This window comes from Ctenocephalides felis, unplaced genomic scaffold (genome assembly GCF_003426905.1).
Source record: "Ctenocephalides felis isolate EL2017-DRISC unplaced genomic scaffold, ASM342690v1 CF-g0.4_SCAFFOLD_01886, whole genome shotgun sequence".
Lineage (NCBI taxonomy): Eukaryota > Metazoa > Arthropoda > Insecta > Siphonaptera > Pulicidae > Ctenocephalides > Ctenocephalides felis.
Window position 1 is genome coordinate 110238051 of NW_020538040.1, and position 27002 is coordinate 110265052.

Here is a 27002-nt window from a genome sequence, read left to right on the forward strand (position 1 = left end):
ATCCTTGAAATTCAACGAACATTTAAAAAAAAATTGGCCAAATTGGTCCAGGCGTTGTTGAGTTATGTGCTTACCATCACATTTTGCGATTCATTTTTATATATAAGATTATTTGCTGGTGGGTCTAATTGTTACGCCATTTGCTAATAGGTTAAAAATAACATAAATTGTCATATTTAGGAAGCAAATGCGGAACAACACAGGTCTTGTAATTACATACACACACATTTATATGTATATACATAGGAACGGGGTTTATAGTGTTGCTCAATAAACTATGATATATATATATATATATATATATATACATTTATATATATATATATATATATATATATATATATATATATATATATTAATTTGGAAATATGAACAAACAACACTCTTTTTTGCACTAATTTATTAAATAATAATTTTACAAATGCTTCGAGACTAGGTTTGTCTCATCATCAGTGTATTAAAATTTAAAATCTAAAATATGAAAACCTAAATTAGCATTATGTGTTAGCCGTTACAAAGCAACAAAGCATACAAAGAGAATATTTCAGTAATTCTATTAAGAGATAATTATGAAAAAAACATCCTAGAACATAAAACAATGTATGAGGAGTTACCGAATGATCCTAACAATTACCATCATCGACAAGCTTTTAAATACATCAATCTTATGAGAAAAAAGGTCACATCAACAATTCTATTGCCTTAAAGTTAAAAGTCCAACACCCTCTAGTACCTAAATTCTGCTGTCTTCCCTACTGTCTAAAATACATAAACCTAATTACCCCTTCAGACCGATAGTTTCATACATTGATTCACCTTACTATAATTTATTTAAAATCTTTTCCAAAATTTTAAAAAATGTTACTATGAATTCACCATATTTTTTTAACAATTCAAACAGTTTAGTAGACCGTATAAAGTTTCATTTTTCATTCATTAGTTTTGATGTTATTAATCTTTTCAGCAACATTCCACATAAATTATTTATTATTGCCATTAGAAGTAAATGGTTGCAAATTGTTGGATACACTTCACTACCTCTCGAAACATTTATTTCTGGAATAGATTTACTACTGAAAGCCTCATATTTCCAATTCAATAATAAATTTTATACTATGATAAGAGGATGTCCTATGAGAAGTCCTTTAAGTCCCGTATTAGCCGACTTAGTGCTACAAGATTTAGAAAATAGTGTATTGAATTCTATAATTTTAATATTTTCGATATGTCGATGACACTCTTTTATTAATCAAGAATGATATGGAGAATATTTTTCAAAAATTTAATAATTATAATTTTCATTTACAATTCACACAAGAATTACAAAAAGATAACTCTATATAATTTCTTGATGTTCAGCTCATTAACGACGACGGTATTTGCATTACCAATTGGTTCAGGAAAGATAGCTGGTCAGGCAGGTACACTAATTTTAATTATTTTACACCTCTCAATATAAAGATATCCACAGTTCTCAGTTTAGTAGATCATGCAATTCTCTTATCAAACCCAAAATTTCACAATCACAATATCAAATTAGTCATTAACACATCACTCATGAATAGTTTCCCTTACAAAATAATCAATCCAATAATTAAAAATAGAATTAAATTTTTATTAGGCATACAAAAAATAACTACAAATTTCCCAGAAAACTTGCCTGTATCGTAAAATAAATGTTTTGTGAATTTTCCGTATATAGACAAAGATTTACACCTTTTATCCAAAAGACATTTTAATAAACACAATATCAACATATCCGTGTCACCCTTACTACAATTGCAAGATATACACACAAACATTAAAGACAGTATACCTACCATGAAAAGAAAAGATATTGTTTACAAAATAAACTGCTTGAACTGCGATTCATCTTATATTGGTCAAACATGTCATAATTTAGAAAAAAGATTAAGACAACACGAATTACAAAGTAAACAAAGTAAAAATGACAACAAACAACAAAAAAGTACACTGGTAGACCACGTTATCTCTAAAAACCATGGTTTCGATTTCAATAATCCGCACATATTATATTATGAAAAAGATTTATTTAAAAGAAGCATTGCAGAATCCATGTTAATAGCTCATACAAATAATACAGTAAATTTACGGACAGATACCAATATATTACATGATACATATCTAAACCTTATTAATACTTTGTTGCTTTTTTAATGTAATGTATGTATATATATATATATATATATATATATATATGTATATATTTACATGTGTATATATATATGTATATATGTATGTATATGTATTGTGTGGTATATATGTATTTGTATATGTGATGTTTGTGCTATGGGTATGCATGTATACGATATGGGTCAAATCAAGACCAGAAACGTATGTTTCTCTAAATAAAAACATTTTTCAATAAAACTGTTTTTTTTAATTACTGGATGGATGCCCAAGAAACAATTTTATCATATTATTTCACCATCTGAAGAAAAACCTCTCGCTTTATATAATCCAAGGGCTGAAAAATTGGACAATTTCAACATAAAATATTCAAGATTTTTTGTCTTTCTCAAGACACTGATTCTCAAATATTCTACAAGTTTCAAGACTCAACAATTTTCCTCAAGATTTTTTGCAAGCTTACATATCAAGACTTTCTTGTTAGGACACTCAGAACCAATACTACACTGAAGTTACAAATCCAAGATTTTGATCATTTTCAAGAACTATTACAAGTGTTTTTTTAATTTTTACCAACATGAATTTTCAAAATAACTATAATTTCAATGCTATGTATGTAAATAGCGCTCTCCATACAAATAAGGTAAGACATAATAATCGTTCTTCTTATCATTATCCAACTTACACACAGAGTTATAATAATATCAATAATTCGTCAATTTACCGTTACAACAATTATTTTCATAATAGTTTTATACATTGCATTCCTTACTCTTTTCCATCTTTTTTCGAATACATTTTCCATTGCTATGGACCTACTAAACTCATATTATTTAAAACTATTTCAAATCTTTTCTCAAAATTGGCTATCGTCATCAACAAAAAACTTTTTTACTTCGTTGTCGCAAAGAAAAACTTCTACCAAAATCCTTTGATTTCAAATTAACAAACTTTGATCATCTAAATTTTAATTATTTTAAAAATAAAAAGCTTTCCTTCTCTTTTATGTTGCTGAATCTAGAAATCAAACTTTGCATTACCTCTATTGATATCATAAATAAATCTTTAAATTATAACATCCAATCCTTATTTTCCACTATTAATAATCACATTGACATCTAGAAAACTCTAGATTCAATAATTCTTTTAATATGTCAAAAAAATCTGTCATAAAAAAATTCAATAACTTTTATTCGAAAAAGGCAAATGAATCCAAAATAAATATAAACCCCGATATCATCAATAAATGGGTAAAAAAACATTTCCGATTTAGACATCCCATCCAATGTTTTGAACATTTTAGCACTAGGTCCTAAATTTTCCATTCCACAACAGAAAAAATTGTTTAATTTTGTCAAAACACTTAGCTCTTTAAAATATAGTTTACGTAATTTAAAAGATATCAATAAAAAAACGCATTAAATCTATTTTTTGCAACCAACTTAATTCTTTTTTCAAATTCGACTTTTCTAACATTCAGCAACATAAATAATTACTCAAAGACATCCATTTTTGCAAATCCTTTATCAAACAACACCCAGAAATTGTTGTTACCAGGGCAGACAAAGGTAACATCACTGTTATCATGAACAAAGTTGACTACATATCCAAATCCATGTCCCTCCTAGCTGATACAAACGTTTACGAACCTTTAAATTCAGATCCCACCGACCTTATAAATCGGAATACTTTGAAATTCATTGATTCACTCATAGAAAACAAGCAAATTCCCAAACCTCTCTCTCTACAATTAAAAACCTACAATCCCATTTCCCTAAAACTTCATTGTCTTCCCAAAATCCAGAAAGATGGTTTTCCTCTTCGACCAATAGTTGCTGACTTAAATTTCCCTCTTTGCAAATTATCCAAATTTATTAGTTCAATTTTATCCAATATCACTCATGATTCTCCCCATTTTGTCAAAAATTCTTTCGAATTCATTCCCAATCTTAACTCCCTCAATGTACCTTCTGATTTTTCCTTTATTAGTTTAGATGTTGTTTCCCTCTTCACTAACATTTCACCTGACCTTAATCTCTCTGCCATTTTTCTTGGTTCCTGAAATGTATTAAATTCATTATTTCTAATACTTATTTTTCGTTCAACGACTGCTTTTTTAAACAAAAATTTGGCACTCCAATGGGTTCCAGTTTGAGTGCCCCACTTGCTGAACTCTGTATGCAGTTCCTAGAGAACTCTACTCTTAACACATTGTCTTATGTATCTCTTTTTTACAAACGTTACGTTGATGACATTTTAACATGCATTACTACTTATAACATAACCAATTTCCTAAATTCTTTTAATAATTTCGACACACACCTTTGTTTCACCGTAGAGACCCAACTTAACAACTCCATTAATTTTTTAGATATTACCCTTTTTATAAATAACGGCTCCATCACTACATGTTGGTATCAAAAATCCACTTGGTCTGGACGTTATTTAAACTACCATTTTCTATCACCCCAAATCGACTAAGATTGCATCTATCTTCAACTTACTAGATCATGCCATCCTTCTTTCTCATCCATCACATTGGGAAAAAATATTAATTTGATTTATTCTACCCTTTAAAATAATTCCTATCCAGTACAAGTTTTACGCTCAGTAATTAATAATAGATTACCTTTTCATCGTAATAAATTCCGTACATCTTCCTTATTTACCTCCCAATCACAACAAAATAGCATCACTTCACAAACCCCTAACCCTTTTCCTGAAAATTCACTGTCTCTCAATTCCTTCATCTCATTACCGTACATTGATTGCCTTTTCCACTCATGGAAAAGACTTTTTTCATCCGTTGGTCTGAAGCTAGTGTGTTCGACTGGACACACTCTCACAGGCTTATACACTAATTTAAAAACTCCTACCCCTATTTTCCGCACATCAAACGTCGTATATGTCATTGATTGTAATGATTGTTCAAGTTGTTATGTTGGAGAAACTTCACAATTTCTCTCAAAAAGAATGCGCCAACACGAACTTAATAGTCTAAACAGGAAACAAAATAAAACCATGATCACCGAACATGTCTCCAATTTTAAACATTCTTTCAATTTCACCAATCCAAGAATTATTCATTGAGAAGCCAACACTTTACGCAGGAAGTTCGCTGAGAGTATTTTCATACAAATATTACCTGCAACAAACGTTTTGATTCGGCTTCTCTTTGCAATATTTACCGCGATGCTTCGAATAATTTTTTCAATATGCGTAATACATCCTAACATTTCTTTTGTGCATATATATATGTATGCATGTGCACTTATGTTGTGTGTATATATGTATATATATATATATATATATATATATATATATATATATATATATATATATTGTATGATTCTGAATTTGATGTTGACATATGTATTAACAAAGTCTAATAATCGGGCATAACATCAATAAAAAACATGAATTTTTTTCAAAAATTTATTTTAAATCCATACGTTTCGGCTATAATCCTAGCCTTCATTCAGTGGAAACTAAAAATAAAATTAAAAACTAAAACAATTGAATTGGAGTGAAAAGAAAAAAATAAAATAGTAATTAGTACTTACAATTAGTTGATCTTATTGTTAAATTGGAAAATTTTAATAATCCATGGTATTAGGATATGGTAATGCACTACACTATGTATTATAAACATTAACTTGAAATTACACAATATTTTCACAAAATACTGATTTGAAAAAATCACAAATAGATAGTGTGTTATTCGTAGACTGGTTGAAGATGTAATGGAGAAAGACATTTTTTAAAAAATATTTTTACCAAGATTCTGCACATGTGTGGAACGAATTGTAAAACCTTTGCGCGAACGCTTTTATTGTTTTGTAAGAAATTTGAAAATGTTATCTAAATAGAAGAGATTTGTGTCGCACAGCGTGTTGAGTTCATTCCGTTTATTTATTGTCTTATTGTTATAAATAGTTAAAAAAGATCCCTCTATAATTCTTCGTTTAAATAAATTTTGTTCAAATTGTAGTATAGTCGGATTAGAAAAGTCCATATTGTGTTTTAAAGTGTATATATGGTCTGCAAGAACAGTTTTGAATTGTTTGGGGTTTTTTGAATTGTTTTTATGTTGTTGTAACCGTTTATTGAGGTTCTGGCTAGTTTCTCCTATGTAAATTAAATTACAGTCTAAACAATTTATTTGATAGACGAGATTTCTGAGTCGTTCAATATTAAATGGGGTTTTTGTCTTGGTAAAAATAGTGCTAGTAGTTGTACTAAAATTGGTTACAAGTCGAAGTCCAGATTTATAAAAAAGTTTTTTCCAAGGAACATACAATTCTTTAATGTATGGCAAACATATATATATATATATATATATATATATATGTATATAGGCATGTTTATGTTTGTGGGTATATACATATGTATATGCATATATGTATGTATTTGTGTATATATATGGTTTTACATATGTGTTGTCTATGTATGTCTACATGTGCTTGCAAATGTATGTTTGTGTATGTGTATGCATAAATACATTTATTGTTTTGCGTATATATACATATATATTTTATGTTATAATTGTTTATATAATAACTTGCTTCAAAACTATTTTAGTTTTTAGTTAATATCTATACTTTTTCTTAATAAATTTCTCTTTATCACATATTTTTTACATTGTTCTATCATGTTTTCATTTTGTTCTATATTTTCATTTTGATCCACATATTATTTCATTTTTATCCAGATATGTTTAACCGTCTGATTATGGATTGCTTACACATTTAAATTTTTTCTATGTTCCTACTGCGCATGATCGCTGAGAAAATCTTCGTAATATGAAACCACTAAAACTCTCTCTATCCCGTTCTCTCATCCAATGACGATACATTTTCCACTATTTTCCGCTAACACGTACGCACACATTTTACTCTCGTTACACACACGTAACACGGTCTCCAAACTGACAACATGTTCGTTTGGAAAAATCTTTTTTATAATAAAATATATTATTTATTTTAATTTTACTATTTTTTTAAAACAAAATTCATAACTTGACGTCTTATCAATTTTTTATTTCATAATTAATTATTTTTTAGTGCAATTTTGTGTGTTTTTTGTGTTATTTTATAAAACTTATTTGTATGGTGAGTTTCTTTACATTTGTTTTTATTTTATGGTTGTTTTTCATATATACTTTTCATATACATTGTTCTACTTATTTTTGTTTGTAATTATGTATTTTTTATATTGTTTTAATTTGTATCCCTGAAATATTTATTTGTAGCACTGAAGATAGGTCAAATCAAGACTCGAAACGTATGTTTCTCTAAATAAAAACATTTTTCAATAAAACTGTTTTTTCAATTACTGGATGGATGCCCAAGAAACAATTTTATCATAAATATATATATATATATATATATATATATATATAATATATATATATATTATATATATATATATATATATATATATATATATATGTACATATATTTTTAATTATAATAATTTAAAACAATTTTTATAAACAAACCGTCTACTTTTAAAATACATTTTTTTCTCCTAGCGACATCTATTTTTCAACTGGGCCCTATTCCTTTCTTTCCTATTTGATATTGCGTGACTTACCACTTGACCTCGAATAGGGAATTCAGATTCCGACGATCGTTGGTGGAGTAGCAGGCAGTTTATTGAACGACTTGTAACGGATAACACATAATGCTAATTTAGGCTTCCATATTTTAGATTTTAAATATATAATACACTGATGATGAGACAAACTTAGTCTCGAAACGTTTGTGAAATTATTATTTAATAAATTAGTGCAAAAAAGAGTGTTGTTTGTTCATATTTCCAAATTAATACCCATCTATTCACTCAGAATACAATTGTTATATATATATATATATATATATATATATATATATATAAATATACTAGCAAACCCGACGAACTCCGTTTCGCCATCAGATGGTTTCGTGAGAAAGATGAAGAAATTGTTTGTTTGTTTTATATTTGAAAAGGAAAATTTTGATTTTCCTGTAGCAGGCAGTTTATTGAACGACTTGTAACGGATAACACATAATGCTAATTTAGGCTTCCATATTTTAGATTTTAAATATATAATACACTGATGATGAGACAAACTTAGTCTCGAAACGTTTGTGAAATTATTATTTAATAAATTAGTGCAAAAAAGAGTGTTGTTTGTTCATATTTCCAAATTAATATCCATCTATTCACTCAGAATACAATTGTTATATATATATATATATATATATATATATATATATATATAATATACTAGCAAACCCGACGAACTCCGTTTCGCCATCAGATGGTTTCGTGAGAAAGATGAAGAAATTGTTTGTTTGTTTTATATTTGAAAAGGAAAATTTTGATTTTATTATACAACAGTAATAAATTTATTTCTATTCTATTAGTTTTTTAGTTGAACTTCTCTAATTAAATGAAAGCGAATCCGCAAATTATCCGTTTCATTGAAGTGCTCTTTGGTAAACCACATTTTTTGTTTTTCGGTCTGACGTTAACACAAACAAAGCGTATGGTTTTCCAACTCGTGAACAGGCAGCGTATAAATGCCCATGTGAAAAACAATGATTTTCTAAATGATCTATTTGAAATTTATCTCGCAAACACTAAGCGATTGGCTTTGCGACTTGTTATTGCGAACGCAAGGCGAACTGGAAATTGCAATCGTTTGAAGTCAAACGGATGACCAGTCAGAATTGGTATTATACCAAATCGTCAGCAATTTCTGATTGAATGGTGAAATTCAGTGCGTGTACATCATATTTCTTGGCGGCAAGAATTGCTCGTTGACTCAACCAAGCATAATTCTGATAATTCTCACTAATGTCATACTCGAATTTTTAATTACGGTGCGTGAAGTTCCAGCAATTTGCATTAGGGCACGATGCCATACACCATTAATTTTCTTAGCTATAAACCATGCGGAGCCCGACCTTTCCAACGAATGAAAAATTGTCGAAATCGGTTCGTGCGTTCTGGAGTTATTTCGTCAGGAAGGAAAACCCGACTTATTTTCATATATATAGAAGATAATCTATTTGAAATTATTTAAAACAATTATTGATTAGGTTCATTACTCGAATTTTTACTTACGGTGCGTGTAGTTCCAGCAATTTGCATTAGGGCACGATGCCATGCACCACTAATTTTCTTAGCTATAAAACTTGCGGAGCCCGAGACCTTTCCAACAAATGCAAAATTGTCGAAATCGGTTATTGCGTTTTGGAGTTATTTCGTCAGGAAGGAAAACCCGATTAATTTTTATATATATAGAAAATAATCTATTTGAAATTATTTAAAACAATTATTGATTATTTTCATTACTCGAATTTTTAATTACGGTGCGTGAAGTTCCAGCAATTTGCATTAGGGCACGATGCACCACTAATTTCCTTAGCTATAAACCTTGCGGAGCCCGAGACCTTTCCAACGAATGCAAATTGTCGAAATTGGTTTGTGCGTTCTAGAGTTATTTCGTCAGGAAGGAAAACCCGACTTATTTTTATATATATAGAAGATTTAAGATTTAAAGCAATCAATACAATACTTTAAACTTTGAAAATATTGTAAATACATTAATTTTTAAATAAACACATAATATTACTATTAAAGTGTTTTACAAATCATTGGTCCTCCAGAAAATCAATCAAAACAAACCGAAAAAACACTGGTCCAGACAAGCCGGATTTGAAGTCTACTGGAATCGAAAGAAATTGAATACATCAAATTGGAAATCAAGCAAAACGAGCACAAATCAGGTCACTTACAATTAATAATTTTACAATTACGATCCGTGTCAAAAATGGAATTATTAAAATCACTCAAAATGAAACAACGAGTAATTAAATCGCGATAGATTTAACGTAAAAGCGCAAGAAAATAGAATTTGGGAACATGAATATTTAAAAACTATATCATTACCACTTATATATCTGTTTAACTTTTAGTTGCAAAATATATATTGGTCTATTGAAACTAGAAAATCAATTAAAGGTGTCTAATTCATTATGAGCAATTCACCTACATATCGTATTATTCTGCATGCGAAATAATTCACGGAATCCATCGCTTTTACTTACAAAAGGATATCGTCAATCAATATTATGTAAAAAATTGGAGGCTATGTTTAATATTTTTGCATGTTTCTCAAACACAAGATATAATGAATATAGTATTATATTCGAACTAAGATCTGATAGCAATTTCAATAGAATTTATGGCACAACGCATAAATCTTGCAAAATCTATGCATATAACAAAACGATAAGATTCGTTATTCAATGTTATAAATTTTTGCAAATAGATCGAACTAAAACAAGATTACTAATAATCTGATAAAAAGGAACTATTCTTGAACATTGAAATCATATTCAATCACGGCTTCTATTTCAAATCTCAAATTATTCACAATTCGGAAGAATTCAGGCACAGATCGGAACATTGTTGAACGTTGCTTAAGCTCCAATTCAAACAATCCTGATCATTTCCATATTTAAAAATCCTAAACCTCAACTTCCTATGCGCCAATGCTTGATGTCCTCGAAAACACGCTTGCTCAACATCAGCAACTTCAAAATTTGTGCAACAAGAGCGTTTGGAATATGGAGTCAGTTGCAGACTTTTCTCGTCTGCAGATACAACCACCACAACCAGTTCAAAGAGAGAATGTTATAGTGCTACAATAAGACAATTTAGAAGCAGAAAATATTGAACTGATTATAACTTATTGGTTTGAAAACACTCAAAAAACGATAAACTATGATTTTTAATAACAATAAATGCTTACTAACAATAAATGCCAACAAAATGCTGTATTTTAAAAGTGCATAGTGCATAGTTATAGAATTTGTGTGTTACGAAAACCACCAACGTCGACTTAATTCACATTAATGAAGAATACTTATCATTTTGAAATCTATATTTCAAGGCCGGGAGTATGTTCACGGAATCCATCGCTTTTACTTACAAAAGGATATCGTCAATCAATATTATGTAAAAAATTGGAGGCTATGTTTAATATTTTTGCATGTTTCTCAAACACAAGATATAATGAATATAGTATTATATTCGAACTAAGATCTGATAGCAATTTCAATAGAATTTATGGCACAACGCATAAATCTTGCAAAATCTATGCATATAACAAAACGATAAGATTCGTTATTCAATGTTATAAATTTTTGCAAATAGATCGAACTAAAACAAGATTACTAATAATCTGATAAAAAGGAACTATTCTTGAACATTGAAATCATATTCAATCACGGCTTCTATTTCAAATCTCAAATTATTCACAATTCGGAAGAATTCAGGCACAGATCGGAACATTGTTGAACGTTGCTTAAGCTCCAATTCAAACAATCCTGATCATTTCCATATTTAAAAATCCTAAACCTCAACTTCCTATGCGCCAATGCTTGATGTCCTCAAAAACACGCTTGCTCAACATCAGCAACTTCAAAATTTGTGCAACAAGAGCGTTTGGAATATGGAGTCAGTTGCAGACTTTTCTCGTCTGCAGATACAACCACCACAACCAGTTCAAAGAGAGAATGTTATAGTGCTACAATAAGACAATTTAGAAGCAGAAAATATTGAACTGATTATAACTTATTGGTTTGAAAACACTCAAAAAACGATAAACTATGATTTTTAATAACAATAAATGCTTACTAACAATAAATGCCAACAAAATGCTGTATTTTAAAAGTGCATAGTGCATAGTTATAGAATTTGTGTGTTACGAAAACCACCAACGTCGACTTAATTCACATTAATGAAGAATACTTATTATTTTGAAATCTATATTTCAAGGCCGGGAGTATGTTCACGCCAAAATCAAAGCATATATATATATATATATATATATATATATATATATATATATATGTTAAAGTAGTTAATTTTGATGTTGAGAAATATGAGTAAGTTCTTCAAGGGCATACATCAAATAAAAGGCAAAGATTTAGAAGTTAATCTTTAATTTTTCCAAACGTTTCGACATAGTATTTTATGTCATCATCAGTGGATCTACAGAATGAATATTGAAAAATTAATATAATCTAGGAAAAAATGACAGAAATTGGAAAAAGAACTATAGATATAAGTAATATAATTATAACAATAACAATTATACTTAACAGATAGATAAACAAGAGAAATGAAAAGTAAAAAGAAATATATATATAAACATACAAAAGCGTAATATATATACATAAATAAACACACAAACAAACATGTATATATGATATGCATGTAAAAACACGTACACATATGCATATATACATACGAATAATACGTATATATAAACATATACATACGGACATGTACATATGTATATATACATATATACATACATACACATACACATATACATATATACATACATACACACATATATATATATATACATATACATACATATGCAATACAGACACATACACATATATAGACAATGAAGGTAACTTACATAAATATGGTCTTACATCAGTAGCTAGCGCAAGGAACACAATTTTGCACTATCATATATACATTAACTTGTTTTTTTTTAATATTAATTTGTTGAACAGAGTATAGCAAAATATTTGTGAAATATATAATATATTTTGCACAGAGAACGTAGTTTATGTGACAGAGCCCGAGGCTGTAGTAACATGTGTTTAAAAATTATTTGATGTATGCCCTTGAAGAACTTACTCATATATATATATATATATAACCTATTACATGATTACATAATTCATATTTAAATTTTTTACACTTTTTGACAAACAATTAATATCGACTTCCCTTTAAGTTCAATAATTTAAGTATTTACACCCTAACATGAAAAAAACACACACATACAATCTCACAGTTCTCGTTTCAAGTGTTTACACGTGTTACATATGAACCACCTAATACAGTTAGTTCGTTTCCAAAAGCCAATAGTATAACATCGAATACAATATTATTTGTTTTCAAATAATAATTTTAAAAAAAGACAACACTTTTAGTAATTTTGATTTACAAAAGTTAACTATTCGGCGGAAAAATAACTCACAAATTCATTTTTTGTCAAAAATTCTTGTTTAGTGAAAAAGTGCTAACGTATATTCAAACATACAGGTAATTAATTCAATTTTATCATTAATCCTTTCTTTAAAAAATTTTTTCCATAACTTTCAAAAAAATTTCTATCATTTTTAATATCCTGTTCTGATAATCCACTCATTTATTTTTATCATTTTCATTTTGATCATATTATCATATTTCTGTACATTATTATTTGTTACAATTAATTTATTATTTAAGAAAAATCTATTTTCTATTCCTAAACATATTGTTTGCTTAAATCTCATCAAGATCATGTTTCTTGACAGATGTCCTAAAGATGGAACGTACCTAGTTCCGAAACGTTGACAGTAAACAAATAATTAAATAAAGAAATTGTTTATTAAAAACTTTTCTTGTTTTTTTATTTTGTATTATTTTTGGATTCTTGTTCGAAACTCTACAAAATATACACAAATCCAAGACTCTACCATTCAATATATATATATATATATATATATATATATATATATATATATATATATATATATATATGTTAGAGAAGTTAGTTTTGATGTTGAGAAATATGAGTAAGTTCTTCAAGAGCATACATCAAATAAAAGGCAAAGATTTTAAAGAAGTTAATCTTTAATTTTTCCAAACGTTTCGACATAGTATTTTATGTCATCATCAGTGGATATCAGTAGCTAGCGCAAGGCATATAATTTTGCACTATTATATATACACTAACTTGTTTTTTTTTATTATTATTTTGTTGAACAGAGCATAGTAAAATATTTGTGAAATATATAATATATTTTGCACAGAGAACGTAGTTTATTTGATCGAGCCCGAGGCTGTAGTAGACTATATATATATATATATATATATATATATATATATATATATATATATATATATATGTATATAGATTCGTCGTGGCGAAGATCGCTAACGCGTTGACATTGTATGGACCGGTTCGCGCGTTCGAATCCCCGCTATGGCAATCTGACATCGGGCAGCGCGATGTCCCTTTTCAATTGAAAATATAGATAAAAAATATGTTTCCAATTGAAAATAAGCCCATCTCGGGCACTGCGGTGTGAAATGGCAATGGGAAATCTCTCACACTATTCTTCCCTATATATATATATATATATATATATATATATATATATATATATATATATATATATATTAGAGATGGGCTTATTATATCCGAAGCAGGATCGACTCGGATTTGATTCCGCTTCATGGTAGAGTTATATCCGCTACATGACTCCGACAATTTTGAAACCGAAATACTCGAAACAAATGTGTTCTATAGTACGCTGTTTATTTATCTAAGGATTTGTCAAATCCCATTAATTATTTGAAATAAAAATTTATGAATAATTATCAATAAAATAATTTTTCTAAAAAATTCACGAATAAATGACGAATTGTAAAAATTTTCGGTCGACCAGATGATCGACTCAGTGACTCGTATTTTTAGCAGTGTTGACCAAAGTGAAAAAGCAAAACTTGAGAATCAAATTCAATTTTATGATTTCCTTTTGATGAGAAAATAATTGATTTTTTGGATTAATTTTATATAAAAAATATGTAGTAAACTTTGTAATAAAAGAAAAACATAATACTTCTGCTTTCTAAATTTATCTTCTTCTATTTCTATTCGAGAATTAATATTATATCAGGTAGTTCGATTAGCATATTATTACTTTTACACAATTATATAATTGTGTAAAAGTAATAATATAATACTAAATATTTTATACTGCTTAAATACTATTGACATCACTGATAAATTTTGCACTCTAAAGTGTTATTTCAGGCTATGGAAAAACCAGATTAAATGTATTTCGTTTCGTGTACTTTTCGGTATGTACGAGTATATTTCTGAATGCCGTCATTCATGGCCAAAGATCGTCGTAGTTAGAAATATGACCCCTTACTATTCAATAAATTATACATTTGAGCTATTCACACTTGAACACAATTTCATTGTTCTGTATCTTTGAAGTAATATTTTTGTATTTTCTGGAAAACACACAATGGTATTATTTTATACCTAAAAGGTCATAAAACTGCCTGTGAGCTGTGAGGCGAGAAAGCGACCGCATCCTTCCCAAAGCAAAAACGCCAACAACAGTAAATGTCTGCACAAGTTAAAAGATTTAATACCAGTTTAGGAAAGTCGGATATGACAAATCCTGTGAAACAACTCCACTCGGATTCACTCCGAGGGAGGAGTTGTATCGGAGTGATAACTCCGGAGTGAGTTACCCATTCCTAATATATATATATATATATATATATATATTGATTGTTTCTTTTCCGAACAGTAAATCCAATAATAAAAAACAATTTGTTTTTTGAAGATGTTTAATACGACGTTTCGGAACTAGGTACGTTCCATCATCAGGTTTATTCTGTCAAATACAATGTTTTTTAAAATACTGATTACATTAATTAACAATGGTCAATACAGATTAATTAGAAAAAAATTTTGTTATAAAGGAATGGATTATGTACCGGATAGATAGTAATAAGACTTAACTAAAAAAGGGTTTTATATAAAATTGAGAAGCAAAAATTATTTACCTGTAATAATTTATATATCCATATCACTAATATTTTTTTGTTAAAAACACTCGATTTTTTTGGAAGATATTTGTAGATGTTACGACTACACAAGACTTAAACACACTGATATGGATTTCTGTCTGCCAGATGTAAAGGACAAAGCACGGAACTCTTGGCAAAAATGATTTTTTATGGCTCTTGTTTGGTAATTTACGAAAAAAGGAAAAATATTGCTTTAGTAAATGTTGAGAAATATTATGTATATATATATATATATATATATATATACATACATACATGAACATGTATATGCACACCTACATACTCATACATACATATGCACATATCTATATATTAATGTATCCACAATTATACACATGAACACATATGCAAGTGTATGTGTATAGTGTATACCCAAAAACATACATATAAGCATATATATGGATGTACATATATTATAACATATATACATGTATATATATACACATATTCAAAAACTATTAGGATTAATTATTTTTAATCAGGTTTAAAAAATTTAAATATGAGTCATGAATGATATTGTGATCTGATCTTTTATTAACACTTTTTGACGAATTCAAAAAGATTAAACTGCTTTCAGAAAAAAGTCTTTTAAAAGTACAATCCTCTCTATATAAAATATTGGGTTCAAAGGTGAAATTATGTGAGTTTTCGATGGAATGCTGAACAAGAGTACTTTGGAAATTTCGGCTTTTATGATGAGTGACGCTTAATTCATGTTGTCTCATTCTCTTATGAATGTACTGTGATGTTTGGCCAATGTATTGTTTTTGACAATTTTTGCAAGGGATGGAATAAACTATGTTAGTATTGAATTTAGGAGGGGTGGTGGATTTAATTTTTGAAAACATTTCTTTAAAAGAATATAGAGCTGTTCCTGAAATGAAAATATTTTCTTCTTTGAGTAATTTGGCAAAATAATCAAATAAGCCTTCAATGTAAGGCATGCTGTGAAAAGTTGGTTTAATATTGTTGTCTTGGAATAACTTGGAGATGGATTGATAATTGTTACTTTTATGATAGGAAAGTCTTTTATTGGTAATGGAATTGATGAGGGTGAGGGGATATCCGTTTTCTAATAAAGTTTTAGTTACTAATGTTGTGTTTTGGGTATGAAAAGAAGAGTGAGACAACATGATTGCGTGGTCTATCAAAGAAATGATTGTATTGACTTTATAATTTTTGGGACAATATGACGCGTAATGAAGGTATCTCCCGGACCATGTAGTTTTTCTGTACCAATTTGTGCAAATAATGTTGTCAATTTTGTGTACAGTCACGTCTAAAAAGTTTAATTTGTTGTCGATTTGTGTTTCATGTGTGAACTGAATGCTCTTATTGTAATTGTTAAAGGTATCGATTATTATATCTGATTGTTCTTTGTCTATTATAAAAAAAGTGTCATCTACATATCTAACGTAAAAATATATTTGGAAATTTAATGTGGAGAAAACGGAAATTTCAAGGGTTTGTAAAACTAGGTCTATGATGCCAGGGGATAATGGGCAACCCATAGCAGTACCTTTGATTTGTAGATAAAAATTATTGAAACAATTAAAATAAGAGCAATTCAGGACAGTGTTAATGATGTGTTTGAAAGTGGTTATGGGCAAGTCGGTGTAGTTACAAATAGTGGGCCAGCGTTTTTCAATTGAATCAAGTATTAAATCATGGGGAACACATGTGAAAAGGTTAATTACATCAAGGCTTAGAAAAATTTGATCGTCCGTAATGTTTCAGTCTTTGATTAGATCCACAAATTGGTAAGAGTTCTTTACATAGTGAGGAGAGGAAATTGTGACATTTTTTAAAATATTAGCAATGTGTTTAGCGATATTATAGAATGGGGAGCCAACGTAGGATACAATGGGTCTAAAGGAGCATTCAGGTTTGTGGACTTTGGGGAGACAATACATTTTTGGGGAAATAGGATGTTGTACTTTTAAATTATAGGCAAATTTGTCAGAAATGAATTTTTTATTTTTTAATTCATTAATTAATTTAATTGATTGTCTAGAAAACTGTTGTGTTGGATCATTTGTAATGATTTTGTAAGTAGTATCATCTTTTAGCATTTGTAATGTAGTGTTAGTATAAAATTCTTTGTCAAGAATTACCGTCATATTGCCTTTATCTGCTGGACAAACAATTATATTATTAGATTTAATGAATAATTTGGTCTCCGCTATATCTTTGTGTAGTCTTTTAAGATGAATATGTTGGAAACTCTTATCAACTTTTTTTAATTGTTTAACTAGTTTTTCACATAGTTTTGACCTGATTCGATTTTGCTTGTCAGTCTCAATGTTCCTGATATTGTATTCTATGTTACTTAAAATTTTTATGAAGTCATTATTTCTGTATTTACTAGGTGCGTAATTGAATTTTGGACCGAGTGCTAAAATGTATTGGATATTTTCTGGAATGACTATATTGGTTTTATTTATTAGCCATTTGTCTATCGAAAATTTAGAAACATGAAATGGATAATTTTTATCTCGAATTTGTATAAGATTTTTCAATTTCTGTATTTGTTTATTTTTAATAATATGAAAGTGTTTATCGTATTTTTTATTTTCGAATTCTAAAAATTTATTAAAAGTATTTTTATCTATTGTTTCTCGGAGTGTATTTATTATCTGATCTATTCGTGTTTTTTTATTTTTTATGTCAATAAAAGAATTTTTTATTTCTAATTTAAGTACTGAATTTTGTAAGTATGATATTTGCCGCTCAATTTTATATATATTTGAAGTTGTTTGTAAAAACTGTTGGTTGATAATATTAGTTATGAAATTCGGTATAATCCATTCATTTTTACATCGTAATAAAAATATTTTTTTGTTGATGGCTTTTGCATATTTAATATTGAGTTTTGAAAATGTTTTCATCAGAGTGTGGTGCTTGTGGTCTGAAGTGTTTGACAGTGATTGAAAGAAATTTCGTCCCATTGTGTTCTGGAGTATATTCAATAGATAAGTCCTGGATTTTTTCAATATATTGATTGTTTCTTTTCCGAACAGTAAATCCAATAATAAAAAACAATTTGTTTTTTGAAGATGTTTAATACGACGTTTCGGAACTAGGTACGTTCCATCATCAGGTTTATTCTGTCAAATACAATGTTTTTTAAAATACTGATTACATTAATTAACAATGGTCAATACAGATTAATTAGAAAAAAATTTTGTTATAAAGGAATGGATTATGTACCGGATAGATAGTAATAAGACTTAACTAAAAAAGGGTTTTATATAAAATTGAGAAGCAAAAATTATTTACCTGTAATAATTTATATATCCATATCACTAATATTTTTTTGTTAAAAACACTCGATTTTTTTGGAAGATATTTGTAGATGTTACGACTACACAAGACTTAAACACACTGATATGGATTTCTGTCTGCCAGATGTAAAGGACAAAGCACGGAACTCTTGGCAAAAATGATTTTTTATGGCTCTTGTTTGGTAATTTACGAAAAAAGGAAAAATATTGCTTTAGTAAATGTTGAGAAATATTATGTATATATATATATATATATATATATATACATACATACATGAACATGTATATGCACACCTACATACTCATACATACATATGCACATATCTATATATTAATGTATCCACAATTATACACATGAACACATATGCAAGTGTATGTGTATAGTGTATACCCAAAAACATACATATAAGCATATATATGGATGTACATATATTATAACATATATACATGTATATATATACACATATTCAAAAACTATTAGGATTAATTATTTTTAATCAGGTTTAAAAAATTTAAATATGAGTCATGAATGATATTGTGATCTGATCTTTTATTAACACTTTTTGACGAATTCAAAAAGATTAAACTGCTTTCAGAAAAAAGTCTTTTAAAAGTACAATCCTCTCTATATAAAATATTGGGTTCAAAGGTGAAATTATGTGAGTTTTCGATGGAATGCTGAACAAGAGTACTTTGGAAATTTCGGCTTTTATGATGAGTGACGCTTAATTCATGTTGTCTCATTCTCTTATGAATGTACTGTGATGTTTGGCCAATGTATTGTTTTTGACAATTTTTGCAAGGGATGGAATAAACTATGTTAGTATTGAATTTAGGAGGGGTGGTGGATTTAATTTTTGAAAACATTTCTTTAAAAGAATATAGAGCTGTTCCTGAAATGAAAATATTTTCTTCTTTGAGTAATTTGGCAAAATAATCAAATAAGCCTTCAATGTAAGGCATGCTGTGAAAAGTTGGTTTAATATTGTTGTCTTGGAATAACTTGGAGATGGATTGATAATTGTTACTTTTATGATAGGAAAGTCTTTTATTGGTAATGGAATTGATGAGGGTGAGGGGATATCCGTTTTCTAATAAAGTTTTAGTTACTAATGTTGTGTTTTGGGTATGAAAAGAAGAGTGAGACAACATGATTGCGTGGTCTATCAAAGAAATGATTGTATTGACTTTATAATTTTTGGGACAATATGACGCGTAATGAAGGTATCTCCCGGACCATGTAGTTTTTCTGTACCAATTTGTGCAAATAATGTTGTCAATTTTGTGTACAGTCACGTCTAAAAAGTTTAATTTGTTGTCGATTTGTGTTTCATGTGTGAACTGAATGCTCTTATTGTAATTGTTAAAGGTATCGATTATTATATCTGATTGTTCTTTGTCTATTATAAAAAAAGTGTCATCTACATATCTAACGTAAAAATATATTTGGAAATTTAATGTGGAGAAAACGGAAATTTCAAGGGTTTGTAAAACTAGGTCTATGATGCCAGGGGATAATGGGCAACCCATAGCAGTACCTTTGATTTGTAGATATATATATATATATATATATATAAATTTAAAGCAATCAATACAATACTTTAAACTTTGAAAATATTGTAAATACAAATTCAATTTGTAGTTAATTTTAAAATAAACACATAATATTATACAATTTTAAAATAAACACATAATTTTCTAAAAGTTTTTTTTCCAAAAAGTCAAAAAAAAAATCAAATATTTAAAATTTCTCAAAAATCTATATTTTTAAAAGTTTAAAAAAAAAATTAATCTTTTTTAAAAAAAATAATTTTTGGTACGGAAAGTTTCAGCAATTTACCTTGAGGCACGATGCCATACACCACTAGTTTTGTTTTTGTCTTGAATTTTTTTTAATCAATTTTCTTTCCAGAAAGCACTGTTCGCGAAACTTTCCACAACATGGCAAATAGTATGCAAAACTTGAATCGGCAAATGCGCGTCAGGCTGCAACACGCGCTCACAGGCAAAGAACAAAACTGCCTGCAAGTCGAAGCACTGATGCGATGTCTTAGCCTTGCAGCAATCGAAAAGGTATTGTCAGTAATAAAATATTTTTGATGAAGTATTATTTATAAACTTGTGCTTTTTTTAGTGCGACATTTTTCGCTACTGAAGAAAAACTAATTGATTTGGTAGATTCACAACAAGTATTGCATATTATTCATGTATACTACATTTATATTTATTGAATACATTTATATATATATATATATATATATATATATGTATATATATATATGATTTAGTAGTTAATTTTGATGTTGAAATATATGAGTGAGTTCTTGAGGGCGATACATCAAACAAAGAATAACTTTCGACTTTTGCCTCGGGACGTGTAGCGATAACATAGCCCCTGGTCTATGCAAAAATACTTAAAAAATTTTCCACAGTTTTGCAAAACAAAACTCTCATTATTTTTCTTACTAAAAAAATGCATGATTATCGACGGGCTGGTTGTATCAATGTTAGTGCAAAATTCTGTGATGAGTACACATTTTAAGATATAAAATACCATGTTCAATATCCACTGATGATGACATTAAATTGAATGTCGAAACGTTTGGAATTAAAGATTATTTTATAAATTTTTGCCTTTTCTTTGTTTGATGTTTCGCCCTCAAGAACTCACTCATATATATAATATAATATATATATATATATATATATATATATATATTATATATATATATATATATATATATATATATATTTATTGAATATTGTATCTGAATATATTTAATAAACTGAAAAAATCATAAATAGTTTTAATTCGCCCTCAAGAACTCACTCATATATATAATATAATATATATATATATATATATATATATATATTATATATATATATATATATATATTTATTGAATATTGTATCTGAATATATTTAATAAACTGAAAAAATCATAAATAGTTTTAATTTTTAATTTAAAATAATTAAATTAAATTATTTAATTACATATAATTCTATTAAATTAATTTATTGCTTGATTATATATTTCATGATGTATACCCATTTGAAACTATTTTTACGATAGATTTAAAACTTACACATATATTTGACTGAAACATTATAATTAGATATTATTGTAAAGTCAAAATCGACTTCATAATATTGTAAGTAAAATATAATCTTTTAATATTCGTATTTATTCAAAAGCATTTTGAGTACAACGCAAATGACTACAAATAAATATTTTTTTTGCGTTTTTTGTAATATATTTGACATTTTAATTTTGCTTATTCATTGGATATGTAACATAGATATTACATATAAAATAATTTTCAATGCATATTAATTATTCATAATTTACTTCAAAATAATATTTTGATAAAAAAATATGAACACTAAGCATCGTTAGATCTTCTACAATATCGCTGCTAAAGATGCTAAAAATATCAATCTTTACCATTTTGTCTGAAGGCTAAAAAAATTGCCTATATGTGTAAATAATCGGCTCAATCAATAAAAATTAAAAATTATCAAATTATAAAATAGTGATAACAATAGCTTGAAATTTTGACACAATTCTTTTTTCCAAATTTTAATGAATTTTTAAAATGACACCACTTTTGTAGACTTATAATATTTGACCATAAAGTCCGATCACAAGCTGACGACTCTCGAATGGGTTTTTAATTTGCAAACTCAGTTCTTCGCGAAAATCTGAACAGTGATTAACTTTCGGTAGACTTATTAACCTTGTAGGGAATGTTTAATGTGCATTTACAGTACAGGCCAAAAGTTTCCGGACACATGAAAAAAATCTCATTTTCTGAGTTTTTAGCTATATTTTTCATATAAAAATAATTTTATTCAAGTTAGTTTTGTACATTCTACGTAGTATTAATATTTAGTGACTGAATTGTAACCAATTTGTGAGAAATGATAAACTAATTAGCAATGAAAATGTTAAAATGTCACTGCAGTCGATTTTCCTGAATATGACCATCCTTTGCTTTGATCACTGCAATGCATATTTTTGGTAATCTTTCGACGAGTTTTTTGCAATGTTTGCGCAGGTATGTTCTTCCAGGACTCGTTAAGGCAATTCCACAGGGCATCGAGGCTGGTTGGATGCAAATCCTTCACGCGCCGTTTAAGCTCGTCCCACAACAGTTCTATTGGATTAGGATCCGGCGATTGTGCAGGCCACTCAATTATTTCCTCCAAATAATTGGCACAAAATCGGGAAGTGTGTTTAGGGTCATTATCTTGTTGAAAAATGAATTTTAGACCAATTAAATTAAGACCAGATAGAATGGCGTGGCGCTGAAGTATGCTATGATACTGTTCTTTCTTTAAAGTTCCATCTATTTTGACAAGCGATCCGACTCCATTGAATCCAAAACAACCCTAAGCAATCACTGAACCACCATCGTGCTTCACCTTCGGCGAAATACACTTAGAATTGATTCGGTTTTGGCAAATTGCAATCTTTTTTGTTTATTTACTCCTCGCAGAAGTGGTTTTTTGATGGCAACACGACCAATCATACCTTTTTCTCGAAGCCGGCGCTTGACCGTCGTGAGTGATATTGGCTCATCTAACCGTTCATTGATTTGAGCCCGGATATCTGAAGCGGACTTGAATCGATTTGCATTGCTGATGTTGTATATGTTGTATCGACATTATTTGAGGTTTTCCGAGGTCGACCAGATCGAATTCGATCAGTATTGATGTCTGTTTCATGATATCTTGCCACTGCATTTTGTGCTGTACTTTTAGGTACCTGTAGTATTCTGGCGATATCGCGATATGATTTGCCTGTTTCTTTCAAAATAACAACTTGAGCTCGCTCTTCAGACGATAAATTCTTCAAAAATACTTCAAATAACGGAGTGGCCTGCACAAATGCCGGATCTTAATCCAATAGAACTGTTGTGGGACGAGCTTAAACGCCGCGTAAAGGATTTGCATCCAACCAGCCTCCCCGCCCTGTGGAATTGCCTTAACGAGTCCTGGAAGAACATACCTGCGCAAACATTGCAAAAACTCGTCGATAGATTACCAAAAAAATGCGCTGCATTGATCAAAGCAAAGGGTGGTCATATTCAGGAAAATCGACTGCAGTGACATTTTAACATTTTCATTGCTAATTAGTCTATCATTTCTCACAAATTGGTTACAAATCAGTCACTAAATATTAATACTACGTAGAATGTACAAAACTAATTTGAATAAAATTATTTTTATATGAAGAATATAGCTAAAAACTCAGAAAATGAGATTTTTTCATGTGTCCGGAAACTTTTGGCCTGTACTGTACGTTTTAAACTCTAGTGAACATTTTGGCATGCTTTAGAAAAAAATAGATGTATGTGTGTGTTTGTGTGTATGTATGCGTGTGCAATTTTTTTCGAAGATTTCGTGAACACCGATCAATCGATTTGAATAATTCAAAAAACATTCGATTCCTATTGACGTTTTTGGCTGAGAAGAATCCAGCTTTTTCGAAGATGTAGCGTAAAAAAGTGTGCAAAAAATTAATTAAGTTTTTGAGAGAAAGAAGAGTCCGCTTTAAATCACTTAAAAAACATTTTACTAATAATAACGAAGTGAACAACTGGTAAAATTTTAGGATAGGTAGGTCTAGCGGTTTTGGAAATATAATAAAAAAAGTAAAAAAATGCTATTTGCCGGTCAAAAATGATTATTAGGCATATGCATATCAGTTATCAGATATTTTATACAGGTTTCATATTAAGTACAAATGTTGGCATTACAATGGGTTCCGTAGCGAGATTTATAATGTTTTACCGTTAGGCTGCGGCCCGGGAAAAAATCAAAACTTTCAACAAAATAAATCAGAAAAATATAAAAATAAAATTTTTTTTTTTCAAAAGTAAATATTTTTCAAAAATTTCAAAATTCTTAAAAATCTAAATTGCTCAAAGTTCTTAAAAATTGTAAATCTTTAAAAATTATAAATTATAATACGGAAAGTTCCAGTAGTTTGCCATGCACCACTAGTTTTTTTTAATTTTTTAACAATTCTTACAAAAGTTGTTCAAATTTTGGCTAGTAAAATGCCACGTAGCATTCAGTAAGTATATTTTTGGTTAAAGCAGATTAATTACACATAGGCTAGAACGGAGCTTGAAGATCCGCAGGTAAAAAGATCTTCCATCGATATCTGCAAAACAAGCAAGTTAAGATTTTTTTAGCAACAATATTTGAAAGTAGAGGAAAAAATATGTATAATCAACCATCACCTTTGCCTATAAACGGCAATAGCGAGCGCACGCCTTAGGGGGCGCCAAAACGAGTTTCGGATGTAAAATTTATAATGAAGTTTTTTCAAATCCTGCATCTTTTACTAATCTTGGCAAATATTTTTAACTTCCCGTAAGGTAAGTTATAGTAATCGCATAAAAATCGAAAATGAAAAATTTTATATATCTTTACGTTCCAAAATCTTCTGAACATTCTGATAGCGTGTGTATGCGTGTATGTGTGTATGTGTTGTGTGTGTGTGTGTGGATACAAATGTTCGTCGACGATTTCATTATTCAAAAAACATTTGATTGCTCTTGATAAGGAGACGTGCTGATTAGTCTTTGGCATAGACACATTGCTGGATTTACAGTAGGGGCAATTGGGGCTGCTGCCCAGGGCGGCAAATTTTGGGGGGCGGAAAAATTTGGATAGTGAGAAAAAAATTCTATACAATATAATCAGCTTTTTTTTAACAACATTTTTCATTTTAAGAAATATTGTATAATCAATAAAACATAATACGATTGCAATGCAAAATTTGGGTTGAAATAACCGATAACTAAAATTTATTATTTTGCATTGCCTCCCTCCCCGAACGTAAACTTTAAAATTGGTTAATAAGTTATCAAATTTGGCAATTTGGCTAATATAAAGATCCGTAAACAAACTGAAAGTTTAAGAAAAATATGTTTTTCAGTTTTCGAGCCCTTTTAAAATGACGAATTTGTGCACTTCCAAACTTATAGCGTCGAAAAAAAATTTAAACTAGTCATTCATGTCATTGTGCCTTAAGACAAATTACTGAAACATCCCATACTGAAAATTACATTTTATAAAGAGCTTTAAAATTTTTTGAAAAATGAAAAAAAAAGACTTTTAAAACACATTTTTTGTATTTTGAAATTTTTCGAAAATTATGAACTTTTTGCAAAGCAATCGCGCTGCGTAGCTGTGTCAGAGAAGAAATATCAATAATTACGAAAATTACCATTTTTCGTAATTGCCTGTGCCAAAAGCTAATCAGCACGTCTCCGCTTCAATACAAATCTAATATTTTTTAATAATTCAAGTCGATTTCAAGAATACGGATAAACTGATTTAAATGATTCAATTCCTATTGATAAGAAGACGTGCTGATTAGTTATTGGCCAAGGCAGGTCCAACTGTTTTGAAGAAACGGGCCAAAATGCCAAAAATGATAATTCGGTATTTGAGGAAAAAAGCGTCTAATATCATTCAAAAATTTACAGAATAAATATCTGCTTAAAATTGTGGGGGGCAGGTTTAGCGGTTTCGATGATCCAGTAAAAAAAAATGAAAAAGAAACATTTGGCGGACAAAAGAGATCATAAGACATATGCACTTTAAATTATCAGATATTTTAAAGGTATTATAATAATAAGTATAAATTTTCTTTACATTTATATGCGTTCTGCAACAGTGTTTATCCGTTAGACTGCGACGCGGCGTTTACGCGCTTCTATATTCTGTCCCTACGCAGCTGAAGCAGCGCGATTGCTATTAAAAAAAAGTTCGAGAGTTCGAAAATTTCAGGGATGGGGCGGCATTTTTGTCAGTGCCCCGGGGCGCCAAATTTTTAAATCCGGCCCTGCATAGACAGGTCTAGCC

General features: G+C 28.9%; 1 protein-coding gene across 1 annotated transcript in view; it reads left to right on the forward strand.

Annotated features, from left to right (window-relative positions):
* The window catches only part of LOC113375690, an 87727-nt gene extending 66457 nt beyond the window's left edge, over positions 1 to 21270 (forward strand). Inside the window, exons 6-7 of the mRNA XM_026615631.1 lie at positions 21028 to 21188; positions 21250 to 21270. Coding sequence (XP_026471416.1) covers positions 21028 to 21188; positions 21250 to 21270 — 182 coding nt within the window. The remainder of the gene's footprint in view (positions 1 to 21027; positions 21189 to 21249) is intronic.
* Positions 21271 to 27002: the final 5732 nt, after the last annotated feature.